The sequence below is a fragment of the Pseudonaja textilis genome, chromosome 7, assembly GCF_049901715.1.
Source record: "Pseudonaja textilis isolate UNSWEBS1 chromosome 7, rPseTex1.2, whole genome shotgun sequence".
Taxonomy (NCBI): domain Eukaryota; kingdom Metazoa; phylum Chordata; class Lepidosauria; order Squamata; family Elapidae; genus Pseudonaja; species Pseudonaja textilis.
The window spans coordinates 51,738,937-51,766,443 of NC_141996.1; the positions used below are offsets into that span (position 1 = coordinate 51,738,937).

The 27,507-nt window shown below is 35.7% G+C and overlaps 3 protein-coding genes across 10 annotated transcripts in view; 2 read left to right on the forward strand and 1 right to left on the reverse strand.

Moving 5' to 3' along the window:
• Window positions 1-1,263: 1,263 nt before the first annotated feature.
• On the reverse strand, window positions 1,264-27,497 carry SETD4 (SET domain containing 4). 5 transcript variants are annotated; one of them, XM_087937612.1, is made up of 12 exons: window positions 27,222-27,497; window positions 26,959-27,107; window positions 19,304-19,406; window positions 18,679-18,774; window positions 15,215-15,252; window positions 14,046-14,134; window positions 11,792-12,221; window positions 3,791-3,965; window positions 3,058-3,139; window positions 2,391-2,471; window positions 2,154-2,277; window positions 1,264-1,451 (listed from the first exon to the last, which is right to left on the reverse strand). In XM_087937612.1, exons 3-12 carry the CDS (start codon window positions 19,374-19,376, stop codon window positions 1,317-1,319), a joined length of 1,323 nt encoding a protein of 440 aa, XP_087793738.1. In that variant the 5' UTR covers window positions 19,377-19,406; window positions 26,959-27,107; window positions 27,222-27,497; the 3' UTR covers window positions 1,264-1,316. The 5 variants fall into 5 exon arrangements, with proteins under 5 accessions (XP_087793738.1, XP_087793740.1, XP_026556322.1 ...); XM_087937614.1 differs by having other exon boundaries at window positions 27,033-27,107; window positions 27,222-27,347; XM_026700537.2 differs by lacking the exon at window positions 26,959-27,107 and having other exon boundaries at window positions 27,222-27,322.
• Window positions 20,247-25,811, forward strand: LOC113436249 (carbonyl reductase [NADPH] 1-like). Its single transcript, XM_026700541.2, has 4 exons — window positions 20,247-20,348; window positions 21,538-21,828; window positions 23,591-23,698; window positions 24,957-25,811. Exons 2-4 carry the CDS (start codon window positions 21,543-21,545, stop codon window positions 25,391-25,393), a joined length of 831 nt encoding a protein of 276 aa, XP_026556326.1. The 5' UTR covers window positions 20,247-20,348; window positions 21,538-21,542; the 3' UTR covers window positions 25,394-25,811.
• The window catches only part of DOP1B (DOP1 leucine zipper like protein B), a 53,541-nt gene continuing 53,224 nt past the window's right edge, over window positions 27,191-27,507 (forward strand). For 3 of the 4 annotated variants that reach the window (XM_087937608.1, XM_087937610.1, XM_087937611.1), the window contains exon 1: window positions 27,299-27,438. The gene's annotated coding sequence lies outside the window, so the exon portion shown is untranslated. Of the gene's footprint in view, window positions 27,439-27,507 lie in introns of all 4 variants that reach the window. The other variant, XM_026700530.2, reaches the window with a different exon arrangement.

Below are 27,507 nucleotides of genomic sequence, written 5' to 3' on the forward strand. Positions count from 1 at the left end.
ATTTATGTAGAAAAACTTAAACAGCTATTTGTTAAGGCTTCAGAAAAGAGGTAAAATCAGGCTGCTATTTTTTACAGCAGCATTAAACACAGTTGTGAATGATCTTCTCCAGTAGTTAAAATGCAAACTGTACATCTGAACTTAATGATGCCATTAACAAATTCAAAATTTATAAAATGTGCAGGCTAGAAGAGAAGAAAACATGTTTAAATATAAAAGTGGAGATGAAGCAGTCTTAGAATTGTGGCATTTTAGGAAACCAGAAATACAAGTAATGAGTAGCACTCTAGTCTCAGCTGTGCAAACTGCAAAACAGATATGCATGATTCACTAGTTCTAAAGTGTTTGCAGACATAACCTATTTTTGATGCAGTTACATCTAGTGTTTTTCAAGAACCAAATGAAGGCTCCTAACAAACTTCATGTAATTATTTCTCTAGTCCATATCTCTCAAGAAGTCCAGTTTATCTACTCCAGGTCAACATGTATCAAAGGGGTAGCCAGAATCTAAATCCATCAGCAGTCTAAAAGAAGTTAAAATTCAGATGACTTTCCTTAATAAGTAAACAAGCAGAGATAAAAAGATGGTGTTTCAGAGGGGAAGCAATTTCCATTATTTTCCATCAGCCTTTCATATTCCACCATTGCTGAAGAAATTTTACCTCAGGGGTGTCAAACTCATGTCATCACGGCAGCGTCACATGACATATCGTGACTTTTGCTCCCCTTTGCTAAACTGGACGTGAACATGGCCTGTGTGATGCATCAGGCCCATCGGCCGCGAGTTTAACATCCCTGTTCTACTTCATGAAAATGAAATTAATTTCTCTGAAGAAAGGTGTTGTGATCCTAAGAGTTCTGGGAGTACCCCAAGACTGTCTTAGAGATCCACAAAAGCAATTTGCCAGCCTATTCTGAAAAAGAATATTAAAATCCCATTGACTAATTGTGAGAATAGGTAGCATCAGCAAATGCATCAATTTTAATTTTTAAGATGGTGAACATTGGTAAATAATAGTCCATGCAAACAAAAACTTTTTGAGGACCTCTATATTTTTTTAAAAGTGGGAAGGTTAATAAACATTGCTCTAAATCATCGTTTAGACTACATATCCTTTTGGCCTCATTATTGCCCTTTTTAAAATGTTTTGGTCCAATGTTTTCTCTCTGATTAATGCAGTCTTACTTAAAGGACTTTAAAGATCTATGCATTCTTGGTTTGTTTGTTTCTTCTGTTTATATTTTACAAAATGTTCACGCTGAATATTAAGTTGTTTTATTGTTGCAGGGACTAGCACAATTTTGTTTTGGGAAAATTACATGGTTGTGGAGGATAAATGCTGAAGAATCTCATATGAAAGCTGCAGGATTCTTAGATTTTCTGTATGCAATGCTTCCACCAAACCCAGTTGATTCACAAGATGTTCATAATGATTTTTTAAAACTGAAATCTGGAAAGAAAAAACAAAATTATACTTTAAAGCTCTCTGGTTGTTAAATAAATTTACTCATAAAGTCAAATTTTCATTTAATATTTTAAAATATTTATATAATACAGTAATTGTTCAGAACACACAATAATAATAAGTGTAGGATGGCAGATTCTACTTGATGTTAGAGAAAATTGCCCAATAGTATTTGTTGTTATGATAGGAGAACTAACCACAAACACTTTTATCTGGATTACTATAATAGAAAAAAGTTGGACTCAATAGTTTTAAATAGTCATTTCCAGCTTTATTGTTGCAATAGCATGCTGGCTGTGATAATGAAAAACCTTACACCTCTAGTTTTGGGTGACACTGATCTATTTCAATTTATTTTACATCTCTAGAAAAATTGCTACGAAGTCTAACTTGTTAATATGCAATCTCTAATAATAATAATCAAGTAATTCATCTATTCCATTATTATTAGGAGTGCAGTAAACCAACATTTTTAACTGCTGCACAGTTGAAGAGTTCTTTCTTCTTGAATATTTATCAGAGCCAAACATCTTCTCTATAAATTCCTGACCTTTACTGGCTAGAGATAAGCTGATATATGGCAGGACACTTTCGGCTCTAAGAGGAATCTCATTTTTTTTAAATCTTAATAATTTAAAACATTCCACTCTCAAATTTTACATTGGAGCAGTTAAGTATTAAAAGTACCTTCTGAAGTACATGCTGAGTTTCTTCCATCAATGACATACATATTTTTGTTGCAAAAGCCACACTCTTTTCTTCATTCTTCCTTGAAGCAACATCTCCAAGCACTACTTTTTTCCATAAAGTACTAGAGTTATAAATTTTGAATATATTTGTATGTATCAGATACAAAGCAAGAAAATGACATTTCAAGTGACATTTACTCAAATGAATCATTTTCAGCAAATGTTTGCAACTTACAATTCATCTGCTTCAAGACATAACAATTTAAGGGCTGTAAGAAGTGTCCAAGATGGTCCATCCCAGCCAAACGTCAGATCACTAGGAAAAAAAGTATTTTTAAAAAATCTAAATTCAATTGATTTCATATCCTAAGAGAGAAAATACTGTCTTTCTCACTTCACCAACTGCCTCAGTACTCCATAGTACTTAAAAAAAAGGAAAGGAAAGGAAAAACAATATACTAAACACATTCACTTAGAGAGCTACTATCCAACTATTGATGCAAATTAATTCTGAATTACATGAACTCTTAATATGCATTTTCCTATAAAATTTCCATATATCCCGTCCCTAAATCAAAAAGTAGCAGTCCATGATTTTATTATTGTGTTTATAGAAACAAATGTATATAAAATATTGACTAACTACAGTAAAATCTGTGTCAGGAACAGGATTATAAAGTACACAAATTTCTTAAGTTCCAAACCATGCATATTAGCACAATCTTCAACTAAGATACATTGCAGGATGTGTTCCAGTGTTAAGCAAAATTCCTGTGTTTAGTCAGGATCCATCCAGAAGCAACAAACCCTGCACAAATTTATTTTCATTACTTCAAATCCACAAACAAAGTTTAATGCGAAATCTTCTAAACTTATACTATAAAGATGTAAAGATGACTTACTCTAACAACTTGTGCTCTCGTAAAATGAAAAGTTTCATAGATTTCTGTTTGTCTTCTGAATAAATATATTTAAGCAATGTATCTAAAGAAAGTTGAAATAAAGTGTTTAAAACAAATAAAAGCATTAATACTTTTGCAACGCTGATATTTTCAGCATTCTGTACTAGTTAATATTATTAACATATCTATTAAATATTAAAGAAAAGTGGTGCAGTGGCCTGAAGATGGAGCTCTCGCCTCACAAATCAGGAAGCTGTGAGTTGGATCCTAGGTAGGGCAGCTATTTCTCTCTCTGGGTACAATGAGTAAATATCAGCTGCGAACCCTGCATTGGCAAAAGGAAGGGCATCTGGCCAGTAAACACGCAGCTCCTTTCAGTTGTCCCAACTCCACCCCAATGCAAGGGATTACAGGGTCATTAAAGGATCTATTAGATATTAAAGAAATGAAAATATTCTGTACACGTATTCTTGTGGACACAAGTCATAACCCACAGTCTGAGAACCCGTTTAAGAATTTTGTGAAGGTACATAAGGATATCACAGGAAAGGTTTGAAAAAAAGCAATATCACCAAAAGGATTGTGGGCTAGCACTTTTTTTTATTCCCCAGCATCTCATCCTAGTGTATCAGACTACTTGTAGGATTCAATTGTAGGGAACTGATAGTATCCAAAGGTCTAAGAGAAAGAGATGGGCTTTCATTGTTCTAAGATTTTCTAGCCATAGCCTTACCTGTACTAACATGCACACAGCTGTGGGGATTATCAGAAGCCACAAAACCATATTCTAGAAGTAGTCGCTGGTTGTCATGAGGGCCATAACAAATATATACTTCTTTGTATTTCTGATAGCCTAGATGTGTTTTTATTTCATAACATTTTGTATTTTCATTAAATGAAGCTTTCACCTGAGTATGAGAAAAATTAAGTTCAAGAGAAATATATCAATACATTCTCATTACTGAACACATGATCCTTGGATCAAACCCTACACTTCTAAAGGCCCGTTAGGCCCACAAAATAAATATAATTGGGGGGAATTAAATATATTTACTAATAAGGCTAGAAGGGATCAATTCTATGTTAATTATATCAATTACACAATAGCTTGAAGCTTTCTTTCTCCTTCTATACTTGAACAAGAATGTTTTCTAGGTAGTCCTTGATTTACAACCATTTGTTTAGTGACTGAAGTTACAACGGCACCGAAAAAAACAACTTATGACCGTTTTTCACATGGAAAAGGTATCCCAGTGAAGAAGCATCCCAGTTTTTCACACTGAAGAAGCATCTGATCAAAATCTGATCCCACTCGCCATCTTCAGGCTGGTGCTTCCAGGTCACCATACAGCCCATGACCCAGGTCATTACGACCCAGGAGATTACAGCACAAGACCCAGGATGTCAAAACAATAGAACTCAAAAGGTCATCACACAGCCCATTACCCAGGTCGTTACAACACAGGAGGCTGATAGACACACAGCCAATACCTCAGTTACACATGTTCTTACGAAAAAGCCAGCCAATCTGCAAACATCAACTCCATCAACCAATCAAGAAATGACAACACAGCCGACCAGACCTTAGAGGGCGGAGCTGGCGTCGCAACGATACGGTATGCGATCTTGGAGGTCTGAGATCGCTGCCAATATCTTTGCTCCTGAACGGTCCATTTGGATCTAAACCGTCCCGAAGAGACGGTGAATGCAAAGAGCGCATCCTGTCAATCCCAGGGATACCGCAAAGTCCCTGGTAGATCCAGGAGAAGCTCTTTTTGCCAGCAGCAAAGAGGCAGCCATTAAAGCTGCTGAAGTTGGGACAGCTCCAAAACGAAAGAGAACAGAAAGAGAAAGTGTGCCGGTTTGGTGAGAACCTTTTCTTTAAGATTTGAAAGGACACCCTAAGGAAAAGAATGAATCTGTAAAAGTTTTGACAGAAGTGATTAAGCGGCGATTTTAAACAGGAATGTCAAAGTAATTTTTCCCCTTATTGCTGGATTTTCTACATAGGATTTTATATTTTGAAACTGGACTGTTGTTTTTTTCTTCTTCCACTTACTCTTTCTCTTCTTTTTGATTTTATAATATTTTAGGCTAGAGACTCCCTTTTAGTTATCTTTTTTAATATCTTTTTCCCTTTTTAATTAATTTTCATTATATTTTGTTTGGAAAAGGAGGGGGAAAGTGAAAGCAAAAGAAACTCTGTAACACTGCCAACTAGAGGCTTGGAAATATTTTATTTCTTTTTCTTAACCAGACAAAGCTGAGAAAGAACTGAGACTTCTTTTCAAAGACATTGCCTGCTTGATAAGATAGAGGGAAGAGCATGGGAGAGTATTATTGCAGATGGTCTTCTGGATTTCTATCAACCACTGAAGTCTGGTGTTGAAGCTTATCGGGGAAAAAAAGGTGGTAAGATTCTGGAGAGTTAAAAATCTTAACAAAAGCCTTGGACAATTTAACAAAGTACAGTGTGCTCTTTTCATCCTTTTTTAAGCTGTGCTATTTCTTACTTTAACAAACCCCCTCCTTTCTAGCTTACTTTTCGTAATAACTATTTGGATTTTTGGCCTTTTAGAACTTGATTTTTGTCTTTCCTTTTGTCTTTTGAAGTCAAATTTTTATGTTTGCATTTTATTTTAAAGGTAAAGCTTCAGTATTTGATTTCCCTCCCTTTTTTTTAAGGGAGTAGTCTCTTTTCTTTTTTCTCTCTCCCTCCCTTGTATTTTTTTTTTCTATTTACCTTACATATTGGTGTTTTATTTTTGTGTTTTTCTTTTTCTTCTTATGTATCCTTTTATACCTGAGACCTCTTAATTGGATTAAAGTGTTGAAGAACCTGAAGAACTTTTCTTTTCTCCTTTTTAGTTTTTTACCTTTTACTTTTCCGCCTTTTTTAGGATTTAACAATTTTTTCTCTTTTGTGTTTATGCTCTTTTCTTCCATTTTTGAGTTTTTACTGATATCTAACCAATCGACTGGATTAAGGTATACAAGAACCTGAAGAATTTATTGTTGTTGTTGTTGTTATTATTATTATCGCTACTATTTGGCTTCTTTTTTCCCACTATTTTTATTTGGAATTGCAATTGGTTATTTCACAAGTGGATTAAGGTCTACAAGAACCTGAAGATTTTGAATTTTCTGAAATGAGTAGGAAACTAACAGCCCCTGGTTCCTCAACTTCTACTTCTTCCTCTCCACCATCTGGAGGACAACGTTCAATACAGACAATATTACAGCAAGAACAAGAACAGGAAAAAGTGACCCTGCAGATGATTATGCAAGGAATTCAAAACATACAAATAAGAACAGAGAATATCGAAAAGAGAACAGAGAACATTGAACAAAAAACAGGGAAAACTGATGAAAAAGTGGAGAAAATTCAACAAATGATGATGAAGTACGATGAGAGATTCAAAAAAATTGAAGAAGATAAACCAAGAGATAAGAAGATTGGAGACATTGATAGCAGATTAACTGTGGCTGAACAAGATAAAAGTGGGATGCTGAGATGGGAGATGGACAGATCAGAATTTTATCTTAGATTCCAAAACATAGAGGAAGAAAAAGGACAAAATCTAGCTGAGATAATGATAGAAATATTGGCTGAAGCCTTGGAAATAACTGAAGAGAAGATGATGGATGGAATAGATGAGGTCTCTCGAGTCTTCACAAGATATGCAATGAGAAATAGCTTACCAAGAGAAGTTCACATTAGATTTACAAAGAAAGCCATTAAAACGCAAATACTGCAAGTGGCAAGAGAAAAAACATTGAAATATAAAGATAAGGAGATTGTCGTTCTGAGACAAGTACCCAGAAGAGTGAGAGAGATGAGAAGAGAATACCGATTTCTGACCAAAATGTTACTTAAAAAAGAGGTAAATTATAGATGGCTGATTCCAGAAGGTTTAATGTTCACATGGCAAGAACAGAGACACAGAATTGACTCAATTGAGAAAGCTGAATCATTTTACACAGAATTTTTTGGAGGGAAAGAGGAAGAGGCAGAAAAAAAATCTCAATAATTGAATTCCAAGAGGATTGCCAAATGGCGATTGAAAAAGAAGAAAGTGCAGCAGGTGGAAAGGTGGAAGCCAAAGAACAACGTGAACCAAGATCTACGAGAGCTGCTAAACCTAACTACAAAATATAACCATGGAAGAGAAAAAACTGATTACAATTAATATAAACAGACTTAACTCAAATGTTAAAAGAAGGAAAACTTTCCATAAATTAGAGAAATTAAAATTTGATATAATCTGCCTACAAGAAGTACATATCAAAAAGCAACATGAACAATTGTTGATACAGCCAAAGTTAGGGAAAATATTTTCTTCTTTGACACAATGCAAGAAAAGAGGAGTGGCTTTATACATTAAAGATATTATCCCAGCGAAATTGATCTATACTGATGACGATGGAAGAATACTAATGGTGGAAATAATGGACAATAATATGAAAACACTCCAGATTGCAATCTATGCCCCGAATGACAATCAAGAAGAATTTTATAGAAAATTACATATGAAAATAATTGAACTGGACTATGCTAATATAGTTATGATGGGAAACTTTAATGGAATTGTAGATAATTGGACTATACAAGCAAAGAAAACGACAAAGCAAAACAGAAAGACTTTCCCTAAATCTTTTTTTTAAATGATAGATGAAATAAATTTAAAAGATACATGGAGAGAAAGAAATGCTAAGACTAAACAATACATCTTCTATTCAAACAGACATTTATCATGGTCCAGAATAGATATGATATGGATGTCAACAGAATTGTTAGCTAATATCCAAGAAATAAATATTGAAACAAATACTTGGGCAGATCACAATCCAATGACAATTAAATGGAAAGGACAAAGAAGAAGATCTAGATGGATGTTAAATAATACTATTTTAAAGGAAAAAGACTTCACACAGTGGATGGAGAAAGAACTGGCCTTTTTCTTTAGAGAAAACAAAAAAGAAGATACATCAATCCAGAATGTATGGGATACAATGAAGGCGTATGCCAGAGGCTTGATAATAGACTATAGAAGGAAAAGATATACCATGAAAAGACTAGCCTCTAAGGCATTAGAGGATGAGTATAAAGGACTTGAAAAAGAGCTACAGAAAAAGGACATTAAGTTAAAAATTGACGTAATTAAACATAAAATGGGACTAATGGAAAAAGAAGAACTAGCATAGAAAATCAGAGGTGCGAAACAGAACTATTTTGAAGATGCAAATAAACCAGGTAGATGGTTAGCATATAAATTGAGAAAGGAGAAGGAATCAAGGAAAATATTGCAGTTAATAGATGACCAAGGCCAAGTTTGCTATGATAGAAAAGAGAAGAAGGAAATTATACGAAACTATTATGGGAAACTATACACATAAGAGAATATTGATGAGGAAAGAGTTAAACAGTACTTACAGAATGCTAATCTACCCCAGATACCCAAAGAGATTGAAACAATGTTAGAAAGCAATATAACGATGATGGAGTTAACTGAAGCACTTAAGAAACAAAACAATGGAAACGCACCAGGCCCAGATGGATTTCCGGCAGAATTTTATAAAACACTACAAGAATTGTTGAACCTTCCATTGCTAGAAGTTATGAATGAAGTTATGTTAAAGAAGAAGATACCCAAATCATGGTCAGAAGCTTATATTACACTTGTCCCAAAAGAGGAGGCCGATCCATTACAAATCAAGAACTATAGACCTATTTCCTTACTAAACACAGATTATAAAGTTTTCTTCAATATTTGCAGAAAGACTTAAAAAATACCTACATAATTTTATCCACCCTGATCAAAATGGATTTCTGCCAAAGAGACAAATTAAAGACAATATGAGAGTAATCTTGGACACTTTGGAATATTACAAGGCACATCCTGAAAAACAAATGGCTTTGATATTTTTAGATGCACAGAAGGCATTTGATAATGTGAATTGGCGATTCATGTTACTAGAGTTGGAACAGATGGGCTTTGGTAAAAAATTTATCCAAGCAATAGAAGCTATATATCATAACCAAACGACAAAGGTAACAATAGAGGGAGAACTGACAGACTATTGATATAAGAAAAGGACCAAGACAAGGGTGCCCACTGTCACCTTTGTTATTTGTGTTAACCTTGGAAGTGTTAAACAGAAATATTAGAGAAGAAAAGGATATAAAAGGGATGAAAATTAAAAAGGAAGAATTTAAGTTGCAAGCATTCGCAGATGATCCGGTTTTCATTTTAGAAGACCCACTAGAAACAGCATCAAAATTGATAGAAAAGATAGGAGGTATATGGAAAGGTGGCTGGTTTGAAAATAAATAAAGATAAGACAAAGAATATGCTATCAAGACAAAAGGAAGAACTGACAGATCTATTGAAAATTCAGGTCACGAATAAGATTAAGTACTTGGGGATACATTTGACAGCAAGATGCAGTACACTAAAAGAGAATAATTATATCAAACTTAAGCAACAGATAGCATTAGATTTGGTGAAATGGGAAAATTTACAACTGTCATTAATAGGGAGAATATCAACAATCAAGATGAATATATTACCCAGAATTTTATATTTGTTCCAAACAATTCAAATTAGGCTTGGAAAAGATTACTTTGAAGATTTAAACAAAATTGTGTTGAAATATATACGGCAAGGTAAGAAAGCGAGAATAAAGCTAAAACTTTTGCAAGATGCTAGAATAAGAGGATTTGGTTTGCCTAATTGGGAGTTGTACTACCAAGCTACAAATTTGATGTGGGTTAAGGAATGGATAACATTAAGAAATACTAGATTGTTGACATTAGAAGGACATGATCTGTTGTTGGGGTGGCATGCTTTTCTGTGATATAAAGGAACTAAATCACAGAGGTATTTTAGAATACATTATATACGGTAGTCTCTGTGCTTAAACTGGGAGAAGACTAAAAGACAATGTTATTTGAAAATTCCAGTCCGGCTATCAACTATTGAAGCATTTTCTTATCCTATAATATATAAAAAGGAACAGTTAGATATGTTGAAATATTGAATGAAAAGGGTGAACTTAAATCTATACAAAAATTAGAGGAACAAGGTATAAAGATGAATTGGTTTTCATACGCGCAAATACATTCAAGGTATGACAAAGACTCTAAAACAGAAGGTTTCTATGATAAATCGACTGATTTAGATAAGATTTTGACAGGTACTGATGAAAAGGTGATTAAAAAAATGTAAGGATATTTATTAGAAATTAAACTAGAAGAAGAACAAGTTGAAGAAACTATGATTGCTTGGGGGAAGAATTTTGGATATGGGATTGATCTAGAGAAATGGCAAAAACTGTGGTCTCAAAATTATAAAATGACAGCATATAAAGAAAATTTGTATAAGATGTTTTACAGGTGGCATTTCCCCCCGACAAGAATAGCAAGAATGTTCAAGAACAAATCTGAAAAATGTTGGAAATGTCATCAGATTCCTGGCTCATATTACCATATGTGGTGGACTTGTACGGATGCTAAAAAATATTGGACTAAAATCCACACATGGTTGGAAAGAATGACAAAAAAGCATATAGATTTGAAACTAGAGATATTTTTTATTGGGAATTTTACCTGAAATATATAGTAAAGAATTGAAATGCCTGATTGTAAATGTATTAACAGCGGCTAGGATTGTATTTGCTAAAAATTGGAAAAATGAGAAAATACCATCACCGGAGGAAATCATTAAGAAAATATTGGAATGTGCTGAAATGAGTAGATTGACATTTGAAATCAGAGAACAAGATGATAAACAATTTTATAAAATTTGGGATCTATTCTATCAATGCTTAGACAATAAAACATGGTAATGAAATATGTAGTTTTTTAGGAAAATAATAAATATATAAAGAGGTATTCTCTTCTTATTATATCTACAAGATGATTGTAGGATAGATTTGAGATGATAATATGAACTGTCATGAAACAATTTAAGTTAAACATGATTATTTCGTAAAACATGAATGAATAAAAGTATGGTCAAATGATTAACAATGATATTAATGTATTTAATACTTGATTGAAAATATGAGAATATATACAATTGTAATTGAAGACTATGAAATGGAAGCACAAAACAATTTGTAAACCAACTGGCACAATGTATGTATATATAGGGAAGATGGCTTGATGTTTTTTTGTTTTGTTTGTCTATGTTTGTTTTAAAAACCAATAAAAATAAAAAATAAAAAGAAATGACAACACAGCCAACCTCCCCACCAGTGTATATAGGGAGACGGCAGCTCCAATCACACCTTGCTTGCACAAGCACGAAGCCGAAAGCACCAGCCTGAAGATGGCGGGTGGGAACTCGTTGAAACGTTGCCAAGATGCTCTCAATCTTACATATATGTGTGTGTGTGTGTGTGTGTGTGTGTGTGTGTGTGTGTTTTCTTAAGTTTTCGCAGGTACTTACATGTATGGTATTCAGCTTTGTTCGGGCATTTTCCCACGTCATTATAGTTGTGCTTTTAAAGTTGTAGCAATGTTTCAGCAGAATCTCATCTGTCATGATAGCTGATGAGATTCTGCCAAAACATTTGCTACAATTTTAAAAACACAACTATAATGACGTGGGAAAATACCCAAACAAAGCTGAATACCATACATTTATATATATATATATATATGTGACTTCCCTTTTCTTTTTTCTTTCTATAATTCATAAAATTAATATCACCATTATTATCATCTTACCTGGGCCTTTGGATTGTGATTTAGCAGATCCAGAAATGGAGCTAGAGCATAAATATCTGGTTCTCTGGAAAAACAGTCTTTCTGTGAATGTTTCATAAACACTGTTCTTGTATTTATAGTGCACCAAGCCCACTGGAAAGCACTGAAGTTAAAAATAATCTCCACATCTTCAGAAAATAAAGGCTGCAAAGAAGAGAAAAATCGCTTTGAAGAAGCAAAAAGGTCCTGGATCAATGATCGTTGCTCGAGAGCCTTTCTTCTCAAGGGCTCAGGGAAAAGGTTCAGTGTTTCTTGTTCCAAATAAATAGGACAGGTATATGTTTCAGGTAAGAGATCCAGGTATGGTTTCCACACAGATTTCCTATGGAACCACTTCTCTGTTATTAAAAAGGAACATAATGCTATCACAGGAGAAATTGGAGGCTTCCATCTGTTGAAAAGGCAAAGGGAAGCATAGTAACTACATTTTGATAATCACAGTTCTTAACCAAATTTCTGAGTTTTATCATTATACATGAAGTAAAATCAGAAAGCTCTCACCCACATGGTATGAAATTGAAAGAAGTAAGAACAGCTTGAAAATTAAATGAATGCAATATTGGGGTCAATGGTCTAATCATACAGCACCCAACCAGAGATGCCTGGGATGCCACAAGCCATGAGCTTAACAGAAGTTCTCCAATAATTAAGTAAATAGTCTCTGATAATGGAAGTAATGCATACTCTTTTGGACACTTAAGACTCTTGCTAAAGATTCTTCCAGGTCAAGCTCCATTCCTAGCGATTTAATGGACATAACTGCAGAAGGCAGTTTTCCTGTCATAACGTTCGGAGGTTTGCCACTCCTGGCCTTCTAGGGCTAAGAGAGAGTGACTAGTCACACAAGTGGTTTTATGCCTGAGACTAGACTCTTCTAGTTTATAACCTGATGCCCTAATCACTACACCAACCTCACCATTTAAAGTAATGTTTTTTCTGTCTTGAATTTCACACTATTTGCCTTCATTGGATGACTCTGCACTGTCTATTTTGACAAAAAGAGAAAAAAAGGTCCATATCCATTGCTGTCATGTCTTGTATCAGTTTACCCATTCCTATCACATTCTGCTTATTCATCATTCTTCTAATCTAGAAAGCAACAAACACTGTAACCTTTCTGCCATAAATGTTTAACCATTTCAGTATCTTTTCCTGCATCTTTTTAGGTATACCAATTAGAAGATAGAGTAGTTCAATTTATTTAGTGGCCTTTTTTACTGTAGGTTTTCTACTTATTACATCATTTGACTTTCTTACATAAAAACCATTTTAGTGCCCTGAGACACTGCTCACTATTGATAAAATTATCACAATGAATGACTGAAGCATGGGAAAGATATTCCCTGATGTTGCAGACAAAGTGTTAAGCCCTAATCTTGAGGAAATATGGGAACAGAAATATGTGCAGAGTTTATTTCTTTACATAGTACAAAGTACAACATATGGTACAAATAGATCTGTTTCTGTATAAAAGGAAAAGCGTACACAAAGCTTACATACAACAATATTCACAGATGGGAACAGAGAGCTCTCAGACTCCCAGAACATTCTGGCTCTGACTTAGGTCATTCTTAAACAAAGGAAATATATAAACAGATTCTGCTATTATTCATCAAAAGATACAATGCTATCATTTGAGAACTGGAACTTTTTTTAACCACATACACCAAGGCTTTTCATAACAAAATATGTGCTGTTCAGTTAAAAAATGCAAACATGCCTCTTATCATCCAGCAAACTACTATGTGAATGCCCATTTTTAATAAAGAGGTTGGATTCTCTATTTTTTTTCTGACTTCAGAGTTTAATTCCTCACGCGTGGAGATGGAATTTATGGGTGCATATGATGTCTCTGCAAAGAGATTACTAAATCAAGATAATGCTTTATTATACAATAAATATATCATTTTATTTGTTTTAAAGAAACACATGGCTAATTTGCAATTTATCTGGAAGAAGATCTCTTATTTTATCCTTCTAAATCAATCACTCAACTACCTCTAATTCCCCAAACATTCTCTATTTTTTTTAATTATGAAGCTTAATTAATGACATCAATTCTAACAAAAATGCATACTGTACATAATTCCCCAATTGATCAATTTTGTTCAACGTAATGGAACTGTTCAGATCAGAAGTATAAGTTTAAGTGATAAGAGCTTTTGAAATGTCAATGTGCAAATTTGAGGATTTTATTAAGTGGTGACCAACTTACTTTAAAATGTATTCTCTGAGGTAACTGTTCAGTACAGTATTGGAAGTAAGCAAGCAGTTTTCAGGCAAAGAAATAATCAATTCTTCAGCCTATGAAATGTTTAAAAAAACAGAAGGAATATACTGGAAAAAAGTACTCAAATCATACTTTATTATGCACTGAAGTTAAAAAAAAAAGAACACACTCGCTATATCCAACCAAGGCACTCTGCAATTAATTAATTGCTACTTTTAAAATAAGCAGATTGCATATCAATTGCACATCAATTGCAGAGGAGGCACAAGTAAGGATTAGGTCATTTTATCTTTGATGATCCTTTGGAAATTCACTTTGGAAGCAACCCTGATCCCCACCAAAGACAGGCTAAGGAGAGTTAAAACAGAAGAGTACCATTCCTTGGCAGAAGCTCTAACAGTATAATAACCCTGGTAATCCTATGAGAAACTCTACAAGTGTGCACCTATTATTATATCTAACTCTCAAAAATGAAATATACCAAAGAAAGTGAAAAAAATAGCTATGGATTCAAAACATCCCAAATCCTTAATGTACCTAGATTGTACTGCAAATCTAGCATTAATTTACCACAGCATTGACTATAAATGGAGAGTAGAAGACAAAAAACATTCAGAAACATAAACTTTGCAATGAGAATAAAGTGCTTCACAGGTACATCTCCTGTTCTTGTAAATAACTGGATGGAAGCAGCAATGTATAGGTACAATGAAGTTCAGTTTACATTACAATAACACTGGGGATATTTTAAAAATTGCTGGGCCTACTCAAAACACTAAACCAAAATTCTATAATACCAAAAAAAAGCTATATCTAACCTGGTGTTGTCCAAATATGTTAGATTAGAGAATCTTCTTCCTATCATCTGGCAATCACAGGAATTTAAATCCCAAACCAACCAGGTTTTGGAAACGTAACTACAACCACATAAATCCAGCCTACCCAGAGTCTCTGGAGTCCCTGCTCATAAGCCCTTCATCAAAACCTAGATACTAGCCTAAACCACTAGTATTAAATATAATTTATAAATTCAGCATAAAGTCAGAAGGAAAAATTAAATAATATACATTACATGAAAATACAGAATAATATAATTTCTCATATCCTCATGGTTACATAGTTTCATCTGTTTATTCATAGAAGTACTCACAAACCTGAAGTGTTTTTGTGGTCATCAATCCCCTTCCTGTTTCTAGAAGATATAGGAGGAAGAGGAAGATGCAATTAAGTATAATACTGTTGGTTTCTTAGACAGTTATAATAGACTACTTAACATAAAAATATGGAGTGACGAATATAGAAATTATTTAAGTCAAAACTTTTTTTTAAATCTTGCAACCCCTTTTGGAAGCTTGAGAGGAAGTACTGTTGTAGTCCCCCAAGAAATACAATTATGTTGTCAATTTACAATCTTCATAATGATATATATAATTATATTCAATATAATTCAATAAAATTCAGCATGAACACATAGACATATCCAAGGGCAGAAATCAAGTATGGGATCTGATCAAGCATTTTTTTGTATAGATTCAAGCATTGAGGAGATTTTTTAAATCCACAAATGAGATCCTTACAGCTGCAAGCTAAGAACTTTGGTTTTAAAAAGGCTAAAGCTGTGATGGTGAACCTATGGTACTTGTACCAGAAGTGGCGCACGCAGGCATCACACGCAGGCACCCCAGATCAGGTACAATGCACATGTGCACATGCCTCTCGCCAGCCAGCTGATCGTCAGGTATCTGCCGTGCATGTGCAGAGGGCGGGTTGCGCAGGGGAGTAGCGTGCACACGCGTAGGGGCGGGGGAGGTCACATGCGCATTGCATTATGGGTGCAGGTAAACTCACTTTCAGCACACAATGACAAAACGGTTAGCTATTACTGGGCTAACTATTGCTGGGACAAAGTTGCTTCCCTGACAAATTTTCTAGCAAAAGAAAACTGAGAAAGGAAAAGAGTTTATAGTTTTAAATTTCTAAGAACTCATATTTCCCACAACCTTACTTGGTAGGTCCACACTATGGCCACTGCAAAGAAGGCCCAACAGAGCTTGCACTTTCTGAAGCTGCTGAAAAAGAGTGGTCTAGGTGAGAAGTTGCTAGTTACTTTCTACCATTCAACCTTCAAGAGCATTTTGGCATACGGTGTAACAGTGTGGTATGCTGGATAAGAAGATGCTCCAGAGAGCACAAAAAATCATTGCTCTCTTTCTTCTTTGGAAAAGATTGCGAAGATTGTGAAGACCAGACTCCTCTCTAGAGCAGGGGTCCCCAACCACCGGTCCGCGGACCAGTACCGGTCCATGGATCATTTGGGACCGGGCCGCCTACTTTGCTTCGGTGCCATCTTGTTCCAACGTGCTGGATCAAGCACTGGTTTTGATGCCATCCCTCAGCCTCGCTCGACCAAAAATGTCAGCTCCACACCGTGCGTGGCTGGAGAAAAGGGGAACGTGGTAGCCGCGGAGAAGCTGCTCTCCCTAAGGAGGCTCCTGATTTGCTGGGCTTACGCCAGGACTTCTGCGAGGCTACGCTGCCACTGATTGCCTCGATCCCAGCCTGCACGAACTGCCCTCGCCCTCTTCGGAAGCGGCTGGCGACCTGGTCAAGGCTCTGGTGAAGTTCTTTGATCACCTCACCGACACGCGGCTACAGGCCACTCAGGTGAGCAGCAGGAAAAGGGAGCTGGGCAGCCACAGACCAGCCGTCTCTCCGTCTGACGGCCTCGGCTCTCTGCCTCCCAGCGTGCTTGGTCCTCCGCCCGCAGGCTTCCCCGGCCCCTTGCCAAGCAGGTTTTCCATCCCAGCCTGGTAGGGCCTTCGCTGCCTTCCCCTCGCCTGGCTGGCCGGGCTCCTTGGGCAACCCGGCTGCCTTGTGCCGAGAAGCGCGCTGCCAGGCGGGAGCCACGCGGCGCAGGGCAACAGGCCACCGCCCGGCCCTGGCGAGGGAAAGCAGCGGGCGCTCCCCGGGCGGCGGCCTTGGCCCCGCCACCAGGGAAGCAACTGCCCAGCTCCGGAGCTGATCCACACCTGACCAGCTGGAAAGGAAGGGTGTGTAGCGTTGGTGTTGTGTGTGTAATTTCTTGGCACGCGGCGCGGGGTCTTTTCTGGCCGGCCCCGATTTTTTTTTTCAGAGGAGAATATCATGCCTGCATTAACCATGATTATTAAATCCAATCCAACTTTGATTATAATTAAATTAAGTCATAACTAGCTTTTCAATGAGTGGAATATATAATATAATATAATATAATAAAATAAAATAAAATAAAATAAATAAATTAAAAATTTAAAAAAAAACCTAACCGGTCCTTGAAAAAGTGTTTCTGCATGAAACCGGTCCCTGGTACAAAAAAGGTTGGGGACCACTGCTCTAGAGCACTAAAAATCTTCAGACCGTTCTCATCCTGGTCATTCATATTTTGAACTGTTACCATCAGGGAGACGTTATAAGTGTCTTAAAAGGAGGACTAATAGACCGAGAAACAGTTTCTTTTCCAAGGCTATAATTGTCTTGAATCAAACAGCGCATTTATGATCTAGTCCTATGTATATAGTGGCATTTTAAACTATTTAACTTACTAAATGTTTTAACTTACTAAATGTTTTTAATTATTATTATTTTAATTATTTTAATTTTTAAATACTTGTAGTGTGATTGTGATGTGGTGTTTGGGGCACTGTGCTAGAGTACCTTTCAAATTTCATTGTATTCGTGGAATGCAATGACAATAAAGGTAAATTCTAATTCTAAATTCTAGATAAGAACTGGCCTGGCTGCATAAAAGCTACATCCCTACATAGCCAAAAGCAGACTGCTTTTGTGAATGATTGATCCCTTTCACCTTCCTTGCTTTTAATAGAAAAAATGAACTAAACTCAGAGATCTGTCTAAAGGTCACTGCTCTTTAGATACTGTAGGAGCTAAAACAAGACTTTGCTACTTTCTTCAGCACTGGAAAGGATACTGCCATTTCTGCTAAGATCCCTAATAAATGTGAAGTACATTCTGAATTAGCTGGCAATCCAAATCATGATATGAATTCCTGCTCATATACCTCCATTGATCAATCTCACTGCTTTACCAGCCAATCTGCCTAAAATGCACATCCCACTCAAATGAGTCTCTCCATTCTTATTGAATAATACTCTCTTAAGTTTCCTAATAAAGACTATGCACAAATCAAGAACATTCAACCTGATACCTCTTCCCCCAACAAGATGATCTAAAACTCTGCCATCACATCCAAGTCAAAAGAAAGATGGGTTTTTAGGGGGTATTAATATCCCATTATGACACATTCATAATGTGTCTATCTTTAAACATACCTAACTAATGACAGTAGTCTCTAATCCAACTAATTCAGTTAAATTTCTTGTGTGATAAAAATCTATTTTACACTGAAATAACTGTATTAACTGTATTCCTCATAACTCAGGAATCCTAGAATGGAAGGAAAAAGTAATCATTTGAAATTAAAGAAACCATTACTTATTAACATCACTTGTTAATAAATGTATGTGGCTTCTTTGTGGCTGTTCACATTTGGATAAAAAGTTAGCACATTTCTTGCAAACTTTCACTAATAAAACTTCTAGAAAAGTTATTAGAACATTACCTGAAAACACTGCTGGAGTTAAATTATTATTCTTGTAGCCTTTTTCTTTCAACCACTTCTTGAGAATTATATATTCATTTTTATAACTCAAATTTACTAAACAAGAAAGAAAATAATCACATATCATATAAAAAAATAAATTTTGTATTAATACATCACTGAACTAGGAGTATCATATAAACTATAAAATTAACTATGGTAAAGGCAATCCAACATCAGTGCAACAAAACGAATACCTAATAGAAATGAGATATGATTTAAGGATGAATAAAATTAAAATCATTTAAATTTTATAGACACAATCCTGTAGAAATCATTACTAAAAAACCAAAATATGTGCGTCTGTATGTTAGTAAGAGCCTGTTTTGCCTAAATGGTTAAGGTGCTGGCTTAGAAAGCAAGAGACTTTGAATTCTAGACCAGCCTTAGGCATAAAAGCCAACTGGATGGCTCTGGTCTAGTTATGCTCTCTTAGCCCAGCCCAGCTCACAGGTTTGTTGTAGGGAAAATAGGAAGGAGGAGTATTATGTTCACTGCCTTATATTAAAGGCAGGATAAAAATCAAATACAAATATACATGTATACATACCGGTACATAAGTAAATAAAATGGTTAATTATATTACCATTACTTGAAGAAAAAGCTGTAGATTGTTTTCTGTGTCTCTTTCGGTAAGTTCGACCTCTGCCTTTCTTCATTTTAAAATTATTTGGAAATTTGTGCAGAAACTGAAAATAGAAAAGCAAACTAAATTCTTAAAATCAATTATTTCAATTGCAGAAATGTCATGCCTCATTTTTACAAGTATGTCAGTAAGACACTTGCATATGGTATATTCATATATGTATATTGTATTTAACACTTGGAAAATCAAAAATGCGAAGGAATAAGAACCAAAATATGTCCAACATAATACTTCGGACAGTCAGCCAGACATTAGGTTGCTGGTGAGGACATATCTCTAGGGAACAACATCGGAAGTACTCTCAGTCTCCAATATGTCTATGGATCCTCAATCTGTTTGACCACTGAAGGAAGCATTTTGCCAACTTTGGCTTAGTTTGCTGTAAAATAGGGTAAAACCTATGATACTGCAAGTATCTTCTAAACAATTCCTTTAGTCACATCTACCAAGAGTTGCATAGCTCTTAATACTATTAAGTATGCTATTTGTGGCTTAAACAGGAAGAATTACCGAAAATATAAACTTTTAAAACAAAATATATTAAGATTCACATTTGACTAACCACAATTCCAAATGGGCTCAGAGAGGCATTTCACTCAGTAAATCTATGGAGTATTATAATCTCTTTAGGAATAAACCATCCAGAATTTGATAGGAACAATTCTTGAGATAAGAATTAGGAACGGGCTGCAAGATATTATTTCCACGCTACCTTCAAGTCTCCCGCAGCCAATTCGCGCTTTAATATCCCCAACCTACAACCACGTTTTTCCTTTCCGACTTCAGCTATCTTGTACTTTCAAACCCAGAAGTCACCAGGCTTTACTCAGGCGTCAAGAAAGCGGAAAAGGCGATCCTCAGCCAATTGCCGATTAAGAGAAAGCAAGGTGGGCGGTAAGTAGGTTTCCCATTGGATGAAGAGGTGGCTCCTCTTCTCCTACTACTCTGGGGAGAACTGCTACCGCTCTTCACGCGGCTGAGAAAGGTAGGGGAGAATTGTGGCTAAATTCTTTTAAAATGCTTTTCCTTCACTCCCTTCCCTTCTCCCTCTCAACCTGCCGCAGGATTTTATTCTCCAACGCGCATTTCTAACTAAATAGATTCTTGCTTTTAAAGGATTCAGTAGTAGGTAAAAGCTTTAAAATCTGATATACCATAATTCTGGTATGTGGTTGGTTTTTCAAAATTTTCTATCATCTGCTCAAGGATTCCGACTGTTTTATTCTTTATATACACTCTTGGCAATATAAGAAATAAATGAAAATAAATGAAACGGGAGGAGTGTTGTGTATAATTATATAACCTTGCAACCCAGGAGAGTCGAGTCTTCCTTGGTGATTGGGGCGTACATCGAATTTGCACGCTTTTATAAATTTCCGACCTTCAGGACTTTTTTTATTCTGAATTTCTCGTTGTTTTGTGTGGCTTGAGTTTGACTGTGTAGTGAGTGGTTTATAAAACGTGTTTTAATGCTGAACACATTAAATGAGTTCATTTAATTGAACTGCACGATCGCCATGGAAAAAAATCTAGGAGTAGAAAATGACTTGTTAGCATATACTGTAATCAAAATGTTAAGTAATCCTCTCGACAATCCACTGGGTTGAAAGTTCTACTCTATCTAGTCTGCCCTTTAATATTGTTAGTGAAGAATAGTTTTTACTTTAGTTTTTAATTTCACCTTTATTATTTTTACCAATAATTCCAAGTGCTACTTGAGTTATAACTAGTACTCCTTCCTCCTCCCCACAATAGCAACCCTGTTAGGTGAGTTGGGTTGAGAGTGTGACTGGCCCAAATTACTTAGCTGGCTTTCATATGTAAGCAAACTCACTCACCCCTTGTGCCTTAACCACTAGAACAGACTGGCTCTGTAATTGAAACAAATTCGCTCAGTTTTAATAATAGTCAAGTTTTACATTGTGCACCTAAACTGTCCTATAATACATTTGAAACATATTACATTAAAAGTATAGTCCCGATTATTTCTACAGTTGTCCTACTCCACACCTCAGATACTACTAGGCTGAGTTTGAATTAGAAGCATGGCATTGAATATTAAAACAATGTTTAAAAACTATTTAAAAATAGCAAATTAAATCACTTAAGATTTTTTAGAAAAACTTCAATTTGTTAAGTGTTTTCTGCTTATACATTTTGGCATTTAATTATAGGCAAAATGTCTAGTACAAAAGTAGCTGTGGTAACTGGATCCAACAAAGGCATTGGTCTGGCTATTGTGAGAGCCCTGTGCAAGCAGTTCTCTGGGGATGTGTATTTGACTGCTCGGAACCCTGAACGAGGCAAAGCAGCAGTGACACAACTGTCAGGAGAAGGATTAAAACCACTTTTCCACCAATTGGATATTACTGATCTGGAGAGTATCCAAACTCTCCGTGATTTCCTCAAGGAAAAATATGGAGGATTGGATGTGCTAGTCAACAATGCTGGAATTGCTTTCAAAGGTAACCTAAATGTAAATCACTGAATGTTGAAATTGGGTGAACAACAAGGTGAAAGGTTTTGGCTACAACTCTGTAGAAAGTAAAATTGCAACTAATGTTTTTTGCAGGTCTTTCAGGTTTTTTTCTGTTGGGAAGGTGAATGTGTAGCAAAAGTGTGCTACACATTTACTATTGGAGTTTATGCATTATAAGTAATAATAAACCATGTGATAGGACAGAAAGACTGAAAAGATGAAACAGATCTCTTCAAAAGAAGAGATGAAAATCAATCAGATTTTCTGGCATTCCCTAGTTTAGTGATATAAGTTACAAATTAAAACTTTAAATCTGTCATTTCAGCTTAAAATGTTTCTGTCCTGTAATTTTATTGGAGAGCAACCATCCCAGATGGGAGATGGGACAAATCAGCCTAGATTTACACAACATAATATACATAACATAAGAGGGCTTTTTGGTCTGATCCCCTCTTGAATGCCTTAGAGCTTTTCTCAGGCAAAAGCTGTCAGTCTGGGGAGCTTCTTGAACAGGTAGTTCTTGTCTTACAACAGGTCATTTTGTGACCATTCAAAGTTACAACAGCATTGAAAAAAGTTACTTATGACAATTTTTCACGCAATTGTTGCAACATTTCCATGGTCAGTGATCAAAATTGAGATGCTTGGCAATTGGTTCATATTTATGAATGTTGCTATGTCCCAAGGTCATGTGATTCCCTTTTGTGACCTTCTGACAAAGTTAATACGGAAGCCATTCAACTTATCTTACTACTTACAATACTTGCAGCAGTGATTCATTTAACAACTGGGGAAAAGATCATAAAATGGGGCAAAATTCACTTAAATGTTTCATTTAGCAACAACCACTTGGGGCTCAGTTGTGGTCGTAAGTCGAGGACTATCAATTATAGGCAGAGAACAATAAAATAGCTAGTATAGATGTAGGTCTGATTATTCATGCCTAACATATATACGGTATCATTTAGTTGTCTTTCAGTAGATCTCTATGTATTTAGCTTGGTTTCCATTTTCAACATTAGAATATCTAGCCTGTATTAGTTTATAGGGTCACATGCATATACAGCTTGTGAGTTCCGGTAGATAACTGACACTTCAATTTCTACCACAATTTGCAGCAAGTCCTATATCTGCATCTTTTTTCCTTGTCCAACTGGAAAGATTGTTATTGTACACAAAATAGAAATATTTAAAATTGTATCTTAATATAATAAGAAAATCTGTAAACCATTATTTGAAACGGAATGGTTTAGGAATTTAGTAGAGATTATTTTAAACTATAGTTTTATACTCGAATACAAATTACAAATGATGGAAGGTAAAATGCTTCATGGTTCTTTTTTTCCAGTTGTGTGAAGAAAAGAGAAAGTGTAAACCAATGTTTGCTTGTTTGTTTGAGTCATAGAGGTTTATACTGTAATTCTGGATCCTGGCTTAATCCTAGTGCAGTATACCTTAAATTAAGATCTGTTCAATTTTAAATATTTCTAGGAATATTTTCTGTTGATTTAAAATATCAGTACATCTTTTTCCTAATTATAATTAAGAGTCATTTTTCATTACAGTATAATATGCACTTTTATCTTGCATGCAGATAAAATAGCTGGTTAGGCTCTCCTAAGTATCCACTTCAATTTTTGCCAGCATCATTCCACTCATGTAATATTTAAACTTTACATCTCTTTGTTATACAATGGTTTCCTATTAAGACTCTTAACTTCTGTTTTCTTCCATTTTGAAAAAAAAAGTTGAAGATACAACCCCATTTGCTGTACAAGCAGAAGTCACAATGAAAACAAACTTTATTGCAACCAGGAATGCTTGCATAGAACTCCTGCCACTATTGAAACCCAATGGTAAGCACACACTGGGGCAGAGTATATTAAAGATTAATCAAGGTTTTTGACAAGTAAAATGCTAAAAAAAAAAACAATAACAGAAAAATACATACGCACAACTCTTCCTAAAGCTCAGCTTTTAAATTCAGTAAATGTCCATGTTTAAGTCATTGTGCTTCTACAAATTTTATAGTTTATATCTCTGATACTAATCTCATTGAAATGAATGGGATTTCCAAATTAATATGTTTAGCTAGTTGATAAATGAAGACACATGAACAGAAAAGAACCTGAGGTGAAGGCTGAGCAAAAACAAAAAACTGTTCAAACCCACTACCTGTTTATTCCTGTGAAATAAAATCATAGAAGAAATACAGTATATTCTGCAACAAACTGTAAATCATAATACTCGTAGATATTTTTGAAATCATTTCTTAAGGAATGTCCTTCAGGTATGGTATGTTGCTACCCAGTACCATTTTTTGAATGGACTTTGAACTATTTTTAATTGGGCTTTTGCTGAATTTTGTTCTGCTTTATAATACTGAATTATTTCTAATCATTTAAATTATTTTATATACATATGAGATCTATGTTAGATGATAGAGTTTGCATGCATCTGCCCTACAGAAAAATCTCTAGGATTCATTTCAATGGATATTGAAAATTCCAGTTTATCCTAAGCTTGGATAAGCTTGGTCAATTTCTGTTTGGAGATATTTTTTTTCCTCCAGTAAATGTTCAAGAAATACATGCTTTAGTTAGCTATCATAGCTTGGTAGAAATAACAGTTACAGGGCAAAACAATCAAGATTGATTGAATTACTGCTCATTAAAATTGTCTACAAATTAACTACTCCATTTGGAAAGTTCAACTGAGTTTCATTTGCATATAGATGACAACCATTATCAGTCACATATGCACTTACAGCTATAATGAAAATCTTAATTGAGTAATCATAAATATATGCATGTTTACATTTATGTAAGCCTATTTATTCAGCATTATTCATTTTTCCAGCATTGAAGAAAGATTCTGTCTATTGAACATTCCAATATTTCAGGATTTTCAGATCCAAAAGAACACCCACAAGTAAAAAAAGGTGGCCCCACATTGTCTTATCTGTAGGATTCAAAATGGGATGGCAGAGCTGATTCACTGATAATTGAGAGAATAAACCCTCCTTTGTGTGCAAATATTATATATATGTTACAAAATAGGGGGAAAAAAAGGTAATTCTTATCCTGTGATATATTCTTTTTTGTCTTGGCATAGGGAGAGTAGTCAATGTATCTAGCATGGTTTCAGTTTCAGCATTGTCCAGATGCAATCAGAATCTACAGCAGAAATTTCGGAGTGACACCATCACCGAAGAGGAGCTAGTGAAACTCATGGAAAAATTTGTGGAAGATACCAAGAAGGGAGTGCATGAGAAGGAAGGGTGGCCAAGTACTGCTTATGGAGTATCCAAAATTGGAGTGACAGTTTTATCAAGAATTCAGGCAAGGCTGCTGAATGAGACAAGAAAAAATGATGGTATTCTTCTGAATGCTTGTTGTCCTGGGTGGGTCAGAACCGATATGGCAGGTCCCAGAGCCACAAAAAGCCCAGATGAGGGAGCTGAGACTCCAGTTTATTTAGCACTTTTACCTCCTGGTGTTACTGAACCCCATGGCCAATTTGTTAGTGAAAAGAAAGTTCAGAAATGGTAACTATGCACCTGCATTACGCTTTTGTATATAAGCTCTGGAAGTTATAGATGCTACAAAGCTCTTTGCTACAAGTATATCCTCTAGCAAACGTGCCAAGCTCCTGTGCCATGGAGGTGAGAATCAACAAACAACGGATTGAAGTAAAAAGCATCCAGTTGCTTAGTAAATTCACTGTATAATCTTCCTCTGAGGGTGACAATTAGTGCTGCATCTTAGTAACAGCCTTAGGGATTCTCACTCTTTTCTAGATACCTAAAAGGTAGCTTTTCAATATTGGCTTCTGAGATAATTCATTCTAAAGATTTTTCAAGCACACATGCATAATCTTTTCTTTTGGTTAATATTGTTTTCTGTAATGTATTAATTGTGTCATTTTGACAACAAATCTTGACAGTAAATAAAATTGATGATTAAATAATTTGGCAGCTATTTATGATTTCTGTACAAATACATTTTCACCCCATTAATCACAAACAACTAGTGGCAGTGTTCTTTTCTAGACTCAATGGGCAGTGTATATTTGTTTTTTTTTAAGCACAGGGATCTCTGGTTTTCCAGTATAGACGAACTAAAGCTCCCAACAACAGTATAAGTGTGACAAATAGTACGAAACTATGAGAATCTGATGCAGCAAAAATCTGAAGAGTTATTTGCCACCCCATCTAAAAAATAGGAAAATTCAAACATGAAAAACAACAATGCACATTGTATAGAAAGTTTAGGATATATACCTTCTCTCCCATCTTTTATATGGATTTATATCATAACCATATATTCCTATATTTTTTTAAAAAATATTGTACTCAAAATTATCTCAAATACCCTGCCACCACAAGTATCAAGTTCTTTTCTAGCAGTCAAATTATGATCACAGCTGAGCCCAGAATTTATGTTGCTAAGTGAGAAATTTGTCCCGTTTTATGACCTTTCTGGCTGTTGTAACTTTGGTCACTAAATGAACTGTTATAAGTCGAGGACTACCAGTATTTAGAAGAAAATAAATATGCTCCACAAATACATTCAAAATACTATGATTGCATAGTATTGTTCTTGGCTTGGGAATTCTGGGAGTTGAAGTCCTCCAGTCTTAAAGTTACTAAGGTTGGAGACCCCTGTGCTATAGTAGTTGCTGGGAGGGGAAAAATCAAGTGTTTTTCTATCCTAGTCTGCAACATAACTTGCTATTTATACAAGAGTTTATGTATTGATTTTATCATCTCTCAGTTTATGTATTGATTTTATCATCTCTCTCTCTAAACTTAGAAGTCACGAGACTTCAAGTAACAAAATACAAAATGTAACGTTTCTGTCGCTGTTCAAGTCCGGAAGTAGATCGGCTGGGTTTAGGGAAGTCTATTTCGAATTATACAGGCCGATACTTTCAATCCCACCTATCGAGACCTGACCTCAACTACTACCGCAGTTCTATCAAAACAACTTTTCACAAATCTGTTGCAATCTCCAATTCCGACAGTAGATGGAACCTAACAACAACAACATCCCCAGAGACACGCTGTACGACTGTACCATCTTTGGGGGGGCAAGGGTCGGCGCGTCTTTCTCACCAACTGCTAGCGAATCGGTCTTCGCATCATTAAATTAGGACTCGAAACGATACACGTGTAAGAAACTTCCTTACGGCCTTTCAAAGATTCATCCGTTTGAATCACCATCGCGTTTTCCGCCCCTCCTGACAAATGGTATTTCCCCCAACCTGGCCGCGGAAGAAAAGAAAGAGAAGCGTGACGTTCCCAAATTCAGCCACCCTTGAGCCGCGCCGTTCCGTACTGTACTCCGCTTTTTCCTCCTCCTCCTCCCTCCCACTTACAGTATTTTCCGGCTATTGCCTCAGTCCCGCCCATTCGTGGGACACGTCGCCTCTGCAAGAGGAGCAGCTGTAGAAAGAGCCACAAACGGCGGCGATCCTTTTTCGGACGGTGAGTCGGAAAGAAAGCTGACTGGTTGCTTGACTTGAGGAAATGCAGAAGGTGCCATTTGCTCCTCTTCCTTCTGCTGCAAAGGCGGCTGCGGGATGTATTAGAGAGGTGAGAGACGGGACTCTCCCCCCCTCGCGTGCCTTTCACACAGTGAGACAATCTCCCCCACCCCCACCC

Excerpts from the sequence above, each read along its gene's own strand:
- SETD4 (XM_087937612.1), bottom strand. The coding sequence starts at position 19,376 with ATGAAGAAAGGCAGAGGTCGAACTTACCGAAAGAGACACAGAAAACAA. Across the intron at positions 3,140-3,790 it reads CTGTGTGCATGTTAGTACAG|ATACATTGCTTAAATATATT; the intron begins GTAAGGCTATGG and ends AACTTTCTTTAG. Across the intron at positions 2,472-3,057 it reads CGAGAGCACAAGTTGTTAGA|TGATCTGACGTTTGGCTGGG; the intron begins GTAAGTCATCTT and ends TTTTTTTCCTAG.
- LOC113436249 (XM_026700541.2), top strand. The coding sequence starts at position 21,543 with ATGTCTAGTACAAAAGTAGCTGTGGTAACTGGATCCAACAAAGGCATT. Across the intron at positions 21,829-23,590 it reads TGCTGGAATTGCTTTCAAAG|TTGAAGATACAACCCCATTT; the intron begins GTAACCTAAATG and ends TGAAAAAAAAAG. Across the intron at positions 23,699-24,956 it reads GCCACTATTGAAACCCAATG|GGAGAGTAGTCAATGTATCT; the intron begins GTAAGCACACAC and ends GTCTTGGCATAG.